Source organism: Scyliorhinus torazame, chromosome 18 (assembly GCF_047496885.1).
Source record: "Scyliorhinus torazame isolate Kashiwa2021f chromosome 18, sScyTor2.1, whole genome shotgun sequence".
Classification (NCBI taxonomy): domain Eukaryota; kingdom Metazoa; phylum Chordata; class Chondrichthyes; order Carcharhiniformes; family Scyliorhinidae; genus Scyliorhinus; species Scyliorhinus torazame.
In genome coordinates, this window is record NC_092724.1 from 116,955,004 (window position 1) to 116,970,009 (window position 15,006).

A 15,006-nucleotide genomic window follows, 5' to 3' on the forward strand; every position below is an offset into this window, starting at 1 on the left:
GAATGTAAGGTACCTGGGAGAGAGGAATGGGTGGAGCTGTAGGGTGTGTTGCTCTGAGTGCTGTTACAGGAGAAGGTTCGGAAAGTCAGAGTGTGGGTCCTAATACTTGAAAGCTTTCCACTGCTCACCTGTCATCTGTCCTGAGACCCTGGATCCTGGTGCACTGACTCCAAATTGGAGGGTGCACACTCTGGCTGTAATCGTTCTCAGCCACTTCCATCTACACCTGGCTTGGTTGGAGAGGTTGTCCTCCTCTTCCCATCCTTGGGAAAGTTCACCTCACTGGAGCCGTTAAGATCCCCCAGCAGGACTCCAGGTAAGGGAGCAAGACCTGGGCAGTCTGAAATCACGAGGATTCAATGAGTCCTCCCAGGTCCTCTCTTCATTCCTGTGCTTTCTGCAGCCTTTGCAATCCAAGTAGTGATGAGCTCCTGTAGTCCATGTGTCACAGTCCCTTGAATTAGAAATCCTTCCTTTAACACATCCAGCATATCATTCCACCCAGCCTCCCCGATCAGCTGGGGAACACCAAGGTGGGATATTAAAGCCCTGGTCAAATTAAAGAGACTCCGCAATGTCTGTTCCTTCACCATTCACATCCCGGAGCCACAACTGGTCCCATTGTTTGCCCAGGGACTAAGTTGAGAAAATTCAACTCTGGCTCTCTGGAGGAGAAAATTTTAAAAATAAAATGTGTGACCAACTGTTTTCAACTTCACCTTCATGCTATGCCCTCGAATTCTAATTCCACGTCAGTCATCCTTGTGATCTCGAAGTGAGGTTTCCAACTTAATGCACATGTTGGGTCAGTATCACACTGGAAACGCAGGTTTATTAGGATATGGGTTGAGATCAATGTCCCATCGAAATATTTTACTTTGTGTGTGGACTGCATTACTTTTATTTAATTTTTTGCCTGTGCTCACAGGCACGTTATCTTAAATGAGAAAAGTTGCAAGTGGCCAGCCAGCATGCAAGTTACTGAATGGCCGTGTGCATGCACAGCTTACAGGAACAAGATCATTGGACGTAACTCATTGTGGACTTCCACAACCAGAATTCATCCTATAAGCCTGGGTTGGATTTGAAGCTAGATATAAAAGTGAAAGGGCTGTATTCATCATTTCGCAAATACTGGTTTAGTTTGATAATCCAATGTGTTTTCTTACTAAAACTTATTTAGTGAACAGGTAACTTATTTACCAGGAAATGTAACCTTTTGAGGAATTGGTGATATCTGGCATGAGACAAATAAGTTGTCATAACAGCAAAAAGCAGGTTAATACATTTGACAGCACCATTCATTTATTTTTCTGTTTAAGTATGTGTTCAATTCAAACTTTACACATTCCAGTTTTTCCATTAATAATTCTTGGTAATCACGGCACTATTAATTCGGACGCAAACTGTACAATCTTCTTCACTGATGAGTTCTCTGTTCATATACACAAACCAAACGTGACCATGTTTAACAAGCACTGTTATTTTCTGCTCTCGGGCAGTAAATGTTCCGGCATAGGCCATACAAGTTCTGTAAAAGAGCATATTTATATTAGTAACCATCCATAACACACATCATACGGCTAAGATTGTGAAACAATGTCTATTCTGCCACATTCTACTCGATGTTTCATGAATTTGACATGGAGCACTACACACACAGGATAACAAAAGCTAATGTGGCACAGAGTTTAAAAGGTTTCCTTCAGCTGGAGAATTAGATAGACTGGGCTGCAGACTTTGTTGTCTACAGCTGATTGATGTGCCTCTCTGGAGGCGGGATTTGGTTCTTCCGGCACCTCTTCTTTTCCATTAATAAAGCACCTCTCACTCGCTCCTACAAACGTAACCACATTGATTATTGCCAGGCCAGGAGCCAACAGTCTTGTTGCCAAGAATTGGATAAATTTAAAGTAATGGCATCTACCGCTCACCCAGCCCAGTCCCTGTTTCTAAATATGATTCTCAGGTTCTGCTGCTGAAGTTCCAAGACTTGGTAGGGGGGAAGAATAGAGACAAAAATCAGTGCCATGTGGCTGCATGCCATATCCTAGCAGGAAAGAGAAAACTGGAGGTGAATTAGCCTGTGCAATTGTTGATTGTGACTTTTAAGATTGCATTGAAAGTTTGGAAACAGATGTTGTGCCTTTAGATTCAGAAACCGCTCCAATGCGGCAAATTGTATGTTTAATGCATTTTAAATCAATAGAATACTCACTTCATTTGTGCTATGTTTTATAAATATATGCATTATTTACAGCGACGCTCTTAAAATAAAATCTTCTGGTACAATTTCTATACTTTACTATTAATTTTTGTGATCTAAATGTTTAAAACATTTTAGGATAATAATTCAATGTATTTCAATAGCCTTCCAGTAATTTCCAATTATCTAAACACCAGGGAGAACTGATTTTAGGCTATCCACTTTGCTGATATATCATCTAGCTCCAATCCAGTTTTAAAATGTAAAAGTAATAACATTGATTTTTTTTTTGCACATGTTACCACTAGATAAAAATTAATTTTATACAAGGCAGTGTTTTGATTGGCTGCTCCAGAAAATTGTCACAAAAATTGTCCCTTTTAACAGGAAGAAATTCTCAAAAAATATGGTGCAGCTGAAATGAGTGGAATACATAATCACAATCAGTAAATGTTGTCAGCTGTGCCACACAATAAGATCTCAGCTCTGTAAGAAAGCAGCCATTTGAAAAAGCAAATTCTGAAAGGACACCCCAAGGCAGTGAATAAAGAATACTCTCTTCTAGTCTGTAATCACTAGCATTCAATGAGCACTCATATTATTATAGCTAAGCATTGGAGTTCTTGAATTGTAATACTCTAAATGAGAGGCCTCTGGCTTGTGGCAGCTGCCTGGCAAGGAGGCAACCATAAATCTTCTATTAAACCTTTAAAGCAAATCACTATTATCCTTGTTTCATTGCTGCCTTCCACTTGCTCTGCCCCCTTCCTGCTGGGGCAGTCTGGGCTGTTGATTATACCTTGGCTGCAATCAATACTGGAGTCTCTCTGCAGATGGAGGCACAGCAGCTGCAAGTGTTGGGGCTTTTTGCCCATTTTCTTTCCTTGCCAATCTGTGGGGTATTCCATCATGTCAAGATCTTTCCCCAAGAACTAACATAACATTTAACAGAGTAGCAAAGCTCACTTTGCAGCCTTGAAAGTTACTTGAACTGGGTGTGTGATTGTGAAAATCCAGTGAAAATCTAGCGATATATAAATCTAGTTGCATATGTAACTCATATTTAGTTTAGATTGGACACAATCCTCTCAATAAATCGATTGTTGAACTCTCGTTTTTTTTTTGCTTGGTATTTTTGTTAAACCTTATTATTCTCATTAATAGACTTCAATAGGCAAAAATGAACCCTTCATGAATTGTTTGAATTTCTAGCAGACATATGGGGCGAAATTCTCCGGTATCGCGCGATGTCCGCCGACTGGCGCCCAAAATGGCACAAATCAGTCGGGCATCGCACCGCCCCAAAGGTGCGGAAGGCTCCGCATCTTTGGGGGCTGAGCCCCAACCTTAAGGGGCTAGGCCGGCACCGGACTAATTTCCGCCCCGCCAGCTGGCGGAAAAGGCTTTTGGTGCCCCGCCAGCTGGCGCGGAAATTACATCTCTGGGCGGCGCATGCGCGGGAGCGTTAGCGGCCGCTGACGGCATTCCCGCGCATGCGCAGTGGAGGGAGTCTCTTCCGCCTCCACCATGGTGGAGACCGTGGCGAAGGCGGAAGGGAAAGAGTACCCCCACGGCACAGGCCCGCCCGCGGATCGGTGGGCCCCGATCGCGGGCCAGGCCACCGTGGGGGCCCCCCCGTGCCAGATCGCCCCACGCCCCCCCAGGACCCCGGAGCCCGCCCGTGCCACCTTGTCCCGCCGGTAAGGTAGGTGGTTTAATCTACGCCGGCGGGACAGGCATTTTAGCGGCGGGACTTTGGCCCATTCGGGCCGGAGAATCACGGGGGGGGCCCCGCCAACCGGCGCAGCGCAATTCCCGCCCCCGCCGAATATCCGGTGCCGGAGAATTCGGCAACCGCCGGGGGCGGGATTCACGCCAGCCCCCGGCGATTCTCCGACCCAGCGGGGGGTCGGAGAATCTCGCCCATAGAATCAAAATATTTATCATTGAAGCTCAAGTTATTAAACTCTTACTGGAAGTTAGCGGATGCAGTGAATATGAATAAACATCGATACTGTATCAGCACACCAAAATAGGCAGCCTAGTCTACATTACCTACTTAATGGTGCATTCAAGAGATTACTCAAAGGTGAAGACTAGCATGCAGTTAATATGTAACATGTTTCATGCACATTAAGGTACAATAGTAATGAAGTAAGTTAATAAAAGCACTAATAATTTTAAACTGTATGGATGGGCTGTGTGTGCAATAATGATGTCTGACCATACCATACCTTCTATCAGAGAACACTCTAAACAGTTGTTATGTTGGTGCTTCCAAAAACATGTCCTTTAACCAATATAAAAAAGCAAGCATGTAATAAAGCATATTAAAGCATGTTTTCATAACTTAATAGCGCAACAATATATATTTCAGACTGACTACCAATCAATGTGCTGGCTGAGCCGTGAAGCTTAGTGCTGGTTACAGGACAGGTTTTTTAATGAAGGAAAATTGGCTGGTCTCCTCTGCGGATTGATTCTCACCAATCTGCATTTCTGTAGGACTTTTTATATAAATACATTTGTTGGGTGGCAACATTTGGAAACTTAATAAGAGGGGGAAAGTTAATTTTGAGGTGAACAAAAGCATTGGTTGAAAATAATAGGAGGCTAAGAAGGCAGGGAGGGAGTTCTGGAGCTTAGGGGCTCAGGGCTGAAGGAACAACCATCAATGCGGGACCAAGAAATGGGAAGTAGGGGGTTGGAGAATGCACAAAAAGGAATATGTGGCTGGAGGAGATTGCAAAGCCAAGGAGAAGACTTAAATGTGCAGAGGTCACAAATTTGAAGATAAGTGCAAACACCGAAAAGTGAATTCTCCAGGATACAGGGTGCAGCAGAGCTCGGCAAAACTGGACGTAATGGCGCTTGGGAAAAAGACGTGAACCTTGACATTCCAGCTGATTTGTAGTTTATGGATCGTGGAAAGGGGACAACTGCCAAAGATAGCATTCAACATATTGAGCCTCGTGGATAAAATGTAAATCAAGCGATTGGCATCAAAGGGGGAAAGATGGGTACAAGTGGGCTTTAATTTTTTTTACAGGTGAAAGAAAGCAAACTGGAACGAACATTGCGGGGAGAAGTGGAGCTCAGTACTGAGAAACTTTGGAATCAGTCTGGGATGGCTGGTGAGGAGATCACTGCATTTCAAACCAGAAAATCATAGGCACCAAGAAGAACTGAAGAGGGATAATTTCAGTTTTGCTGATTAAAAAAGTGCATGAGGTCTTGACTCATCTATGTTTAAGAAAAATAATTGACACAGTCGTGGGGGAAGTGGTAGATCCGGGTTTACACTCAACTGCAAGAAAACATCCATCGCGGTGGTGACAAAGAAAAAGGAGATTTTAATTTGCAACATCACAGTAAATGAAAGCAAGTTAGAAAATGTCGATCAATTCAACTAAGTGGGAAGCACAGTAACATCCGATGTCAAATCTGAAAACACTCCCCAAGCCAAAAGTGGATTAATCAATATTTACCAAAGTGTTTTGCTAGTTCACAATTCCTAAGCATGATTCAACCTTCCAGGCATATTGGATGTTTTGTGTATAGTCCGTTTATACTAAGACCATTTGAATATATCAATTTAGAATGCAGGGTTTTAATCATTAAGGACAAAATGCACTGAAATAAACAGACTCCATGTTCACCGGAACAACGTCAGTCCTCTTTCATTGAGGTTTCCCTGGATTTCCGAAGGAGCAGATAGTGTTTCCTAGATAATATAATTGAGGGAAATTACAGGGAAGTTTTTTTTTAATGGTTAGAATGTGGGAACAATAATTTAAACCTTAGAATGGATTCAGAAAATCAGGATCCATCAAGCTGCAATCAGGAACCTAACGGAAAGCTTTTGATCTTTGAGACATTATGAGAATTTGAACTTTCCAATGAACCACAACTATCAATTAATAAACAATGGTTTGAGGATCAAATTGGAGAGAAGACTAGAGGTGAAATTCTCACATTTGGGACTAAGTCCTGTGGCAAGGGCGGGAACATGGAATGTTTCTTCTGCAGAGGCTGGCCGGAAACCCCAACATATCTTTTGGCCCTGGCCTCATCAATTATGCAACTGGGGGTTGTTTCGTGGTGAGGCAGCCATAATGGCACGTAGTCCGCTGTCGTACCCGAGCACCATATTGAAAAAGCACCCAACATCACTGACCCACTATTGAAAAAAGAAGATAGACCTCCTGAGAAAGAAGATGAATGTCCAGGAACATTCTATGGTTGATAGATAGATCTCCTCGATCACACCAAATTGGAACATCCACCTACAGATGCTCCTTCCACCCACTGCTGTGGTGTTCCAGATTGCAGGGCTGTCGGCAGCCTCCATCCTGAACTCCAGAGGCAACCCAGGCAATGTTCAGGTGATCCCAATCTCTGCATGCTATACTGTTCCAGATATGTTCTGGACCGGTGTATTTTCCCACTGGCGTCATTATCATAGAATTTACAGTGCAGAAGGAGGCCATTCGGCCCATCAAGTTTGGACCGGCTCCTGGAAAGAACACCCTACCCAAGGTCAACACCTCCACCCTATCCCATAACCCAGTAACCCCACCCAAAACTAAGGGCAATTTTTGACACTAAGGGCACTTTATCATGGCCAATCCACCTAACCTGCACATCTTTGGAATGTGGGAGGAAACCCACGCACACACGGGGAGGATGTGCAGTCTCTGCACAGATAGTGACCCAAGCTGGAGTCGAACCTGGGACCCTGGAGCTGTGAAGCAATTGTGCTATCCACAATGCTACCGTGCTGTCATGGAGAATTGGATGTGAGGGAAAGATTCCGGTCAGGCCTTCACCTGCATCCCATTGGCGTGATGCAAACCAGTTTCCGACTGACTACCAGTGGGTTTCCCGATCCGCCATGTCGAATTAAAAATGAATTTTGCATTCCCGCCAAATTTCCCTCCACCCCTGCCTCACGCCCCTCAATTCACCAGCCGGTGGGACCGTCGCAGAATCCTTCCCTCGATTTTCTTGATGCTTCACCATCAATGGTTCCAAAAAATCACGGTTAAATGAAGGTTGAAAAGGATTCCTGTGAACAGAAGGCGGTCAGAGAAATTCAAGGATTAATTCTTCAGTGGAGGTTCACCAGCACTGTGCTCTGAGGGACAGGGTGAAAGTTTGGGGTGGGATTTTCTAGCTGGTCACGCTGGCAGGACCTTAAGTGGGTTTTGCAGCGGAGAGGATGCACTCAACGGGGAACCCCGTTGACAATGACTGGACCAGAGGATCCCCCTGCCGGCCACTAACGAGCTGCTCTCCGCCACTGCAGAACACGCTGTTGAGGGGAAGGAAAACACATCCCATTGTAGTTCCAATTGCCCAAACCTGTGTATCTTATCGATAATGTAGGAATCAATGGAATTAATCCAATGGATTCATCATGCTAAGGTTTACATTTTGTTACTTAGAATTGAATAGTTAAAATCCAAACCTTAAAGTGTCCTTTGTGACTTCTGTATAAATTGTCGGACATTCTGACAGCTACAAGTGTTGAGACTGATGGATTTATTTATTTATTTAAGCTGTTATCACATTTAATCTAATTTTTTTAAATGGTATTCGCTCCGATAACAACAAGTCTGATTTCCTTATTGAGTCTGTACGTTTCTTTCTTTTGAAAAGAAATCTTGTTCCATTTGCTCTTATCCCCATTACTAATCATTCTTTGGTCAGACAACTTCTTGTCCTCAGAAGCAGTATTGGGATCTGATCATTTGCTATAAATGTCATTGATGTGGAATTCTCGGAAAGTATCCCCAATTTTTTTTACATTTACAATTTTGTGTCTGTTTTTGTTTAAAACAAGGAAAATTCAAAGAGGGGACAAAGATGGAGTCACAGAATAAAACCGCCCACTTATCCCTCTGCACAAACACTCTCCTGTCCCTCACCCCACTCCCACCTGTACTTTGGTGAACATAAATATGATTAATTTTATACAGAAATAGTGGCTTCATTGTGGCTTTATGGGCAGCACGGTAACACAAGTGGATAGCACTGTGGCTTCACAGCACCAGGGTCCCAGGTTCGATTCCCCGCTGGAACACTGTCTGTGCGGAGACTGCACTTTCTCCCCGTATCTGCGTGGGTTTCCTCCGGGTGCTCCGGTTTCCTCCCACCATCCAAAGACGTGCATGTTAGGTGGATTGACCATGTTAAATTTCCCTTCGTGACCAAAAAGGTTAGGAGGGGTTATTGGGTTACAGGGATAGGGTGGAAGTGAGGGCTTAAGTGGGTCGGTGCAGACTCGATGGGCCGAATGGCCTCCTTCTGTACTGTATGTTCTATGTTCTATAACTTCAGGAAAATGTGATAGTCCATTGCAATGTTTCCTGGTTCTCTGGGTCATCTTGTTGCCCTCATGCACTCCAATGTGTCAAAGAATTCTAGGCCTTGATACGAAACATTGCGGTCTACCTCCTGCCAGGCTACTTAACTCTGCAGCAGACGGTTCAGTTGCCAATTGATTGTCAACCTAAAATTTATTGAAGGTGACCATAGAAACTGGGTATAATACAACATAGAACACAGAACATACAGTGCAGAAAGAGGCCATTTGGTCCATCGAGTCTGCACCGACCCATCTAAGCCCTCACTTCCACCCAATAACCTCTCCTAACCTTTTTTGGGCACTAATGGCAAATTATCATAGCCAATCCACCTAACCTGCACATCTTTCGAATGTGGGAGGAAACCGGAGCACCCGGGGGAAACCCACGCAGACAAGGGGAGAATGTGCAGACTCCACAAAGATAGTGGTCCAGCAGGGAATCGAACCTGGGACCCTGGAGCTGTGAAGCCACAGGGCTAACCACTATGCTACCGTGCTGCCCTGGCAAGTGGCAATTAGTTCACCTTCTGACTCATCAAAGCCTCTCCAGCACCTAAAGTTGGCTGCAAGTCAGGAGCATGATACGTGCCTGGATCCGTGCATCTCCAACAACACTCAAGAAACTTGACACCATCCAGGTCAAAGCAGCATGCTTGTTCAGCAGCCCATCTGCCACCTTAACCGTCTACTTCCTCCACTACCAGTGCACTGTACTGTAGTGTAATTACAGGTTACACTGCAGCAACTCAGCAAAACCTCTCCAAAAACACTTCAAACAAGTAACATCTATCACCTAGAAGAACAAGGAGCAGAATAGGGTACAGGAACACAGTCACTGCCAAGTACCCCTCCAAGATACATGCTATTCTGACTTGGACATATATCACTGTTTGTTCCTTCATTGTTGCTGGGTCAAAATTCTGAAACACCCCACAGAACAGCAGAATGGAAGCATTTTCAAGAAAAGGACTGCAGTAGTTCAAGAAGGCAGCTCACCACCACCTTCTCAAAGGCAATCAGGGATAGGCAATAAATGCTGGACTTTTTAGCGATACCTTGATCCCAAAAATGAAAGTTTAAAAATCGAACCAACCACTGGGGACAATCTACAAAAGATCCGACCAAACCCAGTTCATAGAAGGATTAATGTAGGAATGACTCTTGTAAAATAATAAAGTAGCATTTAAAAGTTGAACCAAAGACCAATTTTGCATAGAAGATCATTTTTCTTCACCATTCAAATTCCTGACATGTTTCATTATTTTGTGTGTTTCTCTGTGTTGTTCACTTTCCTTAAGGAAACATCCTAACCTACCTGAATCCAGAATTATGCTTAGTGAAGCATTGTAAATGCAGAGGAATTGGGCAGGAGTTAAAAGTTCATTCGATTTCAGGAGCCGCCGAATCAGATCCTCGGGAACAATCAGTTCCGGCTCATGGTCGAGCACAGGATTGGCTGGTTTGTTTGGTAATTCCTATGGAAAGGGACACATAATGTCAACAAGACGAAGACTAAATGCCACATAGTTCAGAGCAAGTAAGGGCTGGTAATGTAGCAACCAAGTAGGGCGGATGTGATGTTACACTCCCCGCCCCGTCCCCCCACCCCACCCCACACTTGTCTTCCGGCAGCAAAGGCAGCTTGCCATTCGCTGCTGGTCGGATTATCCAGGCCCATCGATGTCTATGGCATTTTCCCACCTCCGGGGAGCCTGCCATAGGGGGTTGCCTTCGCCGGGACCGGAAGATTGAGCTGGTGGGAAGGGCCGGAAAATCCCACCACAGAGTTTGTAGCTTTGGGCTGGATTCTCCGTCCCGCCACACCAGTTTTCTGAGATTTCCCATTGTGGGCAGCACCACGCCATCAGGAAATCCCTGGGCGTGGGTGCACTGCCTGTCCAACAGAGAATCCCGACAGCGGAGAATCCAGCCCAATATTGCCTTACATTTTAAGCTATTTTGTTGATACTGATACTGTACCATTCTTTAATATGGACCATTAGCTAGAAAATTATTCCTTTTAAAAACAATTGTTCTCAAAAGCACTTTTACTCAAATAAGTAAGTAAACAAGAAACATTCTGGAAAAAGATTGCATACATTGTTGATTTGTAAATCAAACCAAATAAAATGCAGCTGGTTCCCTGTCGAATCTAGAGTCTCTTTCCCATCCTTTCCCTCTTTCTTCTTCCCCAACTTTGAGAAAATGGAAACTTTTGTCCTCTTCAGACACCCATAACATGATTTGGCACTAAACTGATTCAGTTCAGCTTCACTCCAATAGCAGCTACTGAAACCGGAATTTTGCACTCCCACCAGCAGACAGTGGGAATCGTGGGCGTGGGGGTGTCCCCAAACAGGCGCCGGAGTGTGATGACTAGGGGATTTTCACAGTAACTTCGGTGCAGTGTTAATGTAAGCCTATTTGTGACACTAATAAAGATTATTATTAACCAAGCTGTTTTGTACCGATTCTATGGTCAGAATGATTAGTAAAAGGTTTTCACTAAAATAAGGGGGCGTTGAGACGTAAATCATTTAATATGTGAGCTTCTAATAAGAGCTATTAGACAATAATAGCTTGCATTTATGTAGCATCTTTGACATACAAAAACTTCTGAAGGTGCTATACAGAGGTAGAAAAATAACTTGCACCATGATTTACTCGGAAACAAAAGCTGAGTGTTCTTTGTTTGCAATTCCTCCCTATTAATTTTATACGAGACATTAACCCACTTAAAATAAAAGTAATTTCAGACAAAACATGTTTGTTAATCGTCTGTAATTAGAATCACCGTGCATAGGTTCAGAGCCATCACTGCAGAGCAGAAGCAATATTTGTCTAAATCCATTCTTTGCTGCCTAATGTAAACTCATCAAGGGTAAATTTGGACTTTGTTCCATATTGTAAGATGGATAATAGCGAGCCAGCAACCTGTTTTAATCATCTCCTGATTTTTACTTTGTGAATTTCAGCTCAATCGCCCGTATCATCAAGTATTTCTCAGCTTATCTTTAAAAAGATTGTCAAAATGCAGATGTGAAAACTTCAGTTCAGAGAACAACTTGGCACTACAAAATCAGGTGTACCGCTCGTTTTATGCTCCTTTCGTTGAGGGCAATTTTAACCAATTCTGACGGTCAAGAAATTGAAGGCATCAGGCTCAATGCTGGTTTTACACACTCCTCAATTTTACTGTCCATTAAAGTCAGTGAGTATTATTGGGTGAGTTAAGAAATTTTCATCTTACCTGATCCTGTGGGTACTCACCAAATGAGTTCAGTTAAATTGCTGCCTGCAACATTTTAGGTCAACAATATTTATGCCTGACTCATTCATTCTGATGTGTGTCTGTCTCTTTTTGATTTGTTTAATTGCGGCAGGAGTCTAAACCCTTGAATGAAGTGAATGTCATGTGAGAGTACCTTTAAGAAATGGGTGTTTAAGAAATGTACCTTTAAGAAATGGGTGTTTATCAGTGATGTCAGAGTGTGGGTGGAGCTGGGCTGACTGTCAGCGTTTTACTTTCATTTTAGGCTGTTGGCTGCAGGGTGTGTTTTAGTTTCGTTTTCAGAGCAGGATAGCTGCAGTCACAGCCAGAAGGTGTATGAATCTCTCTCTGTAATCTAAAGACTGTAAATCGATCCTGGTGATTTAAAACTAATAACAGTAGTGACTTTAACCTGATGTGCTTCTGGTAAAAGGTGTTTTAAGTCTTATGGATGTTAAAAGGAAAGCTTAAAGGATTACTTAGTGTTGTATTCTTTGGGGGTTGTATTTGAATTAATGGTTGCTAAGATGTTCACTGTATGTTTTAAAAAGGTTAACTTGAGTTCATAGAATAAACATTGTTTTGCTTTAAAAAATTACTTTTCCATTTCTGCTGTACCACACCTGTAGAGTGGACTGTGTGCTCCCCATACCACAATCTATTAAAAGTTGTGGGTCAGGTGAACACCATGAGACACTTTGGGGTTCTCTAAATCCTGGCCCATAACAAATTGGGGGCTCGTCCTGGATAAACATATATCTATTGGATTGGCTTTGTGAACTTAAAGGCAGAGAGGGGTGAGCATATTGTGGTTGATTTTCAGGTGTGGTATTTTAGTTTAAGTATGGAGTGTGTTGTGGACAATGGCTCTTTCAGAGGCTCAGACGTTTTTGGGGGTGGAGACGGTCACACGTAGGACCTTACGGACAGAGACTAAAAGCAGACTGTTAGATTTGGCAAAAACATTGCAGTTAACATTGCCTGACAAAATGCGAAAAGATGAGGTAATTATGGCAGTGGCCCAGCATTTAAAGTTGCCTGAGATACAGTTTGACTCACTGGAAATGGCAAAAATTCAGTTACAACTTAAACAAATGGAACATGAGAAAGAATTAAAGCAGCTTGAATATGTAAGAGAGAGAGAAGAAAAAGAAAGAGAGAGAGAAAGAGATAGAGAAAGAAAAGAAAGAGAGAGAGGAGAAGAAAAGGAGTGAGAAGAAAGGAGAAAAGAAAGAATAGCCCGAGCAGGACAAAAAGAAAGAGAAAGGGAGATACAGATCAGTGAAAAGGATAAAGAGAGAGAGTTTGAACTTCAGAAAATGGCCATGAAACATGACAGTCAGTTAAAATTGGCAGGCATAAAGGGAAACGTACAGTTGGAAGATACTGATGAGAATAGTGAGAAAGAGCGTCAAAGTCGAAGGCTTGGTGGGAATCTACTTAAATATGTCCAAGCATTACCAAGGTTTGATGAGAAGGAGGTAGAAGCCTTTTTCATTTCATTTGAGACAGTAGCTAAACAAATGAAATGGCCACTGGATATGTGGGTATTACTGATTCAAACAAAGCTGGTAGGTAGGGCTAGTGAAGTGTTTGCATCACTACCGGAGGAGGTGTCTGGGACGTATGAGGAGGTGAAAAAATCCATCTTAGGTACATATGAACTAGTGCCTGAAGCCTACAGACAAAGGTTTAGAAATTTAAGGAAAGAATTTGGTGAAACATACATGGAGCTTGAAAGGATCAAACAGAATAATTTTGATAGGTGGATAAGGGCTTTGAAAATTGACCAAACCTATGAAGCTCTCAGAGAAATTATACTTTTGGAGGAGTTTAAAAATGTAATTCCTGATCTAGTGAGAACTCATGTGGAAGAGCAGCAGGTTAAAACTGTGAGATTAGCAGCAGAAATGGCAGATGATTATGAATTAGTTCATAAATCAATGCTTGGTTTCCGACATCAGTTTCAGCCTGTGAGGGATAGAAACTGGGGAGATGAGAAATACTCAAGTGGTAACGGTAAAGGTGATCTGATGGGAGATAATAAGGAGAGTGTACCTCAGATTTTTTTTTAAATCCAGGAGGGTGGAAAAGAAATGACAAATTTCAAATGTTTTCACTGTAATAAACTAGGCCATGTAAAGTCACAGTGTTGGTGGTTGAAGAAAAGCACTGGGAAGGCTGATGTTTTAAAACAGGATTAGACAGTGGGGTTTGTTAAAGTGGTAAAGGAAAGCCCAAGTGAAGCGAAGGAGGTGCAAAAGATTGTACAGCCTGATCAAGAGGTGATTGATAAGAAGGTGCCAGATCTTGTTATAGAATTTACTTGTGTGGGTAAAGTTTACTCATGTGTTTCAGGAGGAGCAGGTAAAGATGTCACAATTTTAAGAGATACGGGAGCTAGTCAATCTTTAATGGTAAGAGATGAGGAGTTATGTAGTCTGGGAAGAATGTTGCCAGAAAAGGTGGTAATATGTGGAATTCAGGGTGAGAGGAGTTGTGTTCAATTATATAAGGTAAGGTTGGAAAGTCCAGTAAAGAGTGGTGAAGTGGTAGTAGGAGTAATAGAGAAACTACCTTGTCCAGGAATACAGTTTATCTTGGGTAATGATATAGCTGGATCACAGGTGGGAGTGATGCCTACGGTGGTTGATAAGCCATTGGAAAATCAGACAACTGAAGTGTTGAAGGACGAATATCCTGGGATTTTTCTGGATTGTGTAGTGACAAGGTCGCAAAGTCACAGGTTAAAACAAGAGGAGAAATCAAAGAGTGATGATGAAGTTGAAGTGCAAATATCAGAATATTTGGTCAGATGGTTGAAAAAGAACAAGAACAGGTGGAGGATGAGGTAGATATTTTTAGTTCAGGAAAATTGGCAGAGTTACAACAGAAAGATGTAGAAATAAAACGGATGTATCAGAAAGCATACACGGAAGAGGAATCTGAGTGTATACCAGAGAGTTATTACCGTAAAAGTAATGTCTTTATGAGAAGATGGAGACCTTTACATATGCAGGCGGCTGAAAAGTGGGCAGAGGTTCATCAAGTAGTATTGCCGGTAGGGTATAGAAAGGAGGTGTTGCGAGTTGCACATGAGGTACCAGTGGGAGGTCATTTGGGAATAAGGAAAACTCAAGCTAAAATCCAAAAATATTT

At 42.7% G+C, this 15,006-nt stretch overlaps 1 protein-coding gene across 4 annotated transcripts in view; it reads right to left on the minus strand.

The window, feature by feature from the left end:
* Positions 1–1,283: 1,283 nt before the first annotated feature.
* The window catches only part of LOC140395437 (testis-expressed protein 47-like), an 83,602-nt gene continuing 69,879 nt past the window's right edge, over positions 1,284–15,006 (minus strand). For 3 of the 4 annotated variants that reach the window (XM_072483185.1, XM_072483188.1, XM_072483187.1), the window contains exons 6-7: positions 9,892–10,051; positions 1,284–1,531 (exon numbers count right to left, since the gene is read on the minus strand). In XM_072483185.1, coding sequence (XP_072339286.1) covers positions 1,482–1,531; positions 9,892–10,051 — 210 coding nt within the window. In that variant the 3' untranslated portion in view covers positions 1,284–1,481. Of the gene's footprint in view, positions 1,532–4,440; positions 4,497–9,891; positions 10,052–15,006 lie in introns of all 4 variants that reach the window. The other variant, XM_072483186.1, reaches the window with a different exon arrangement.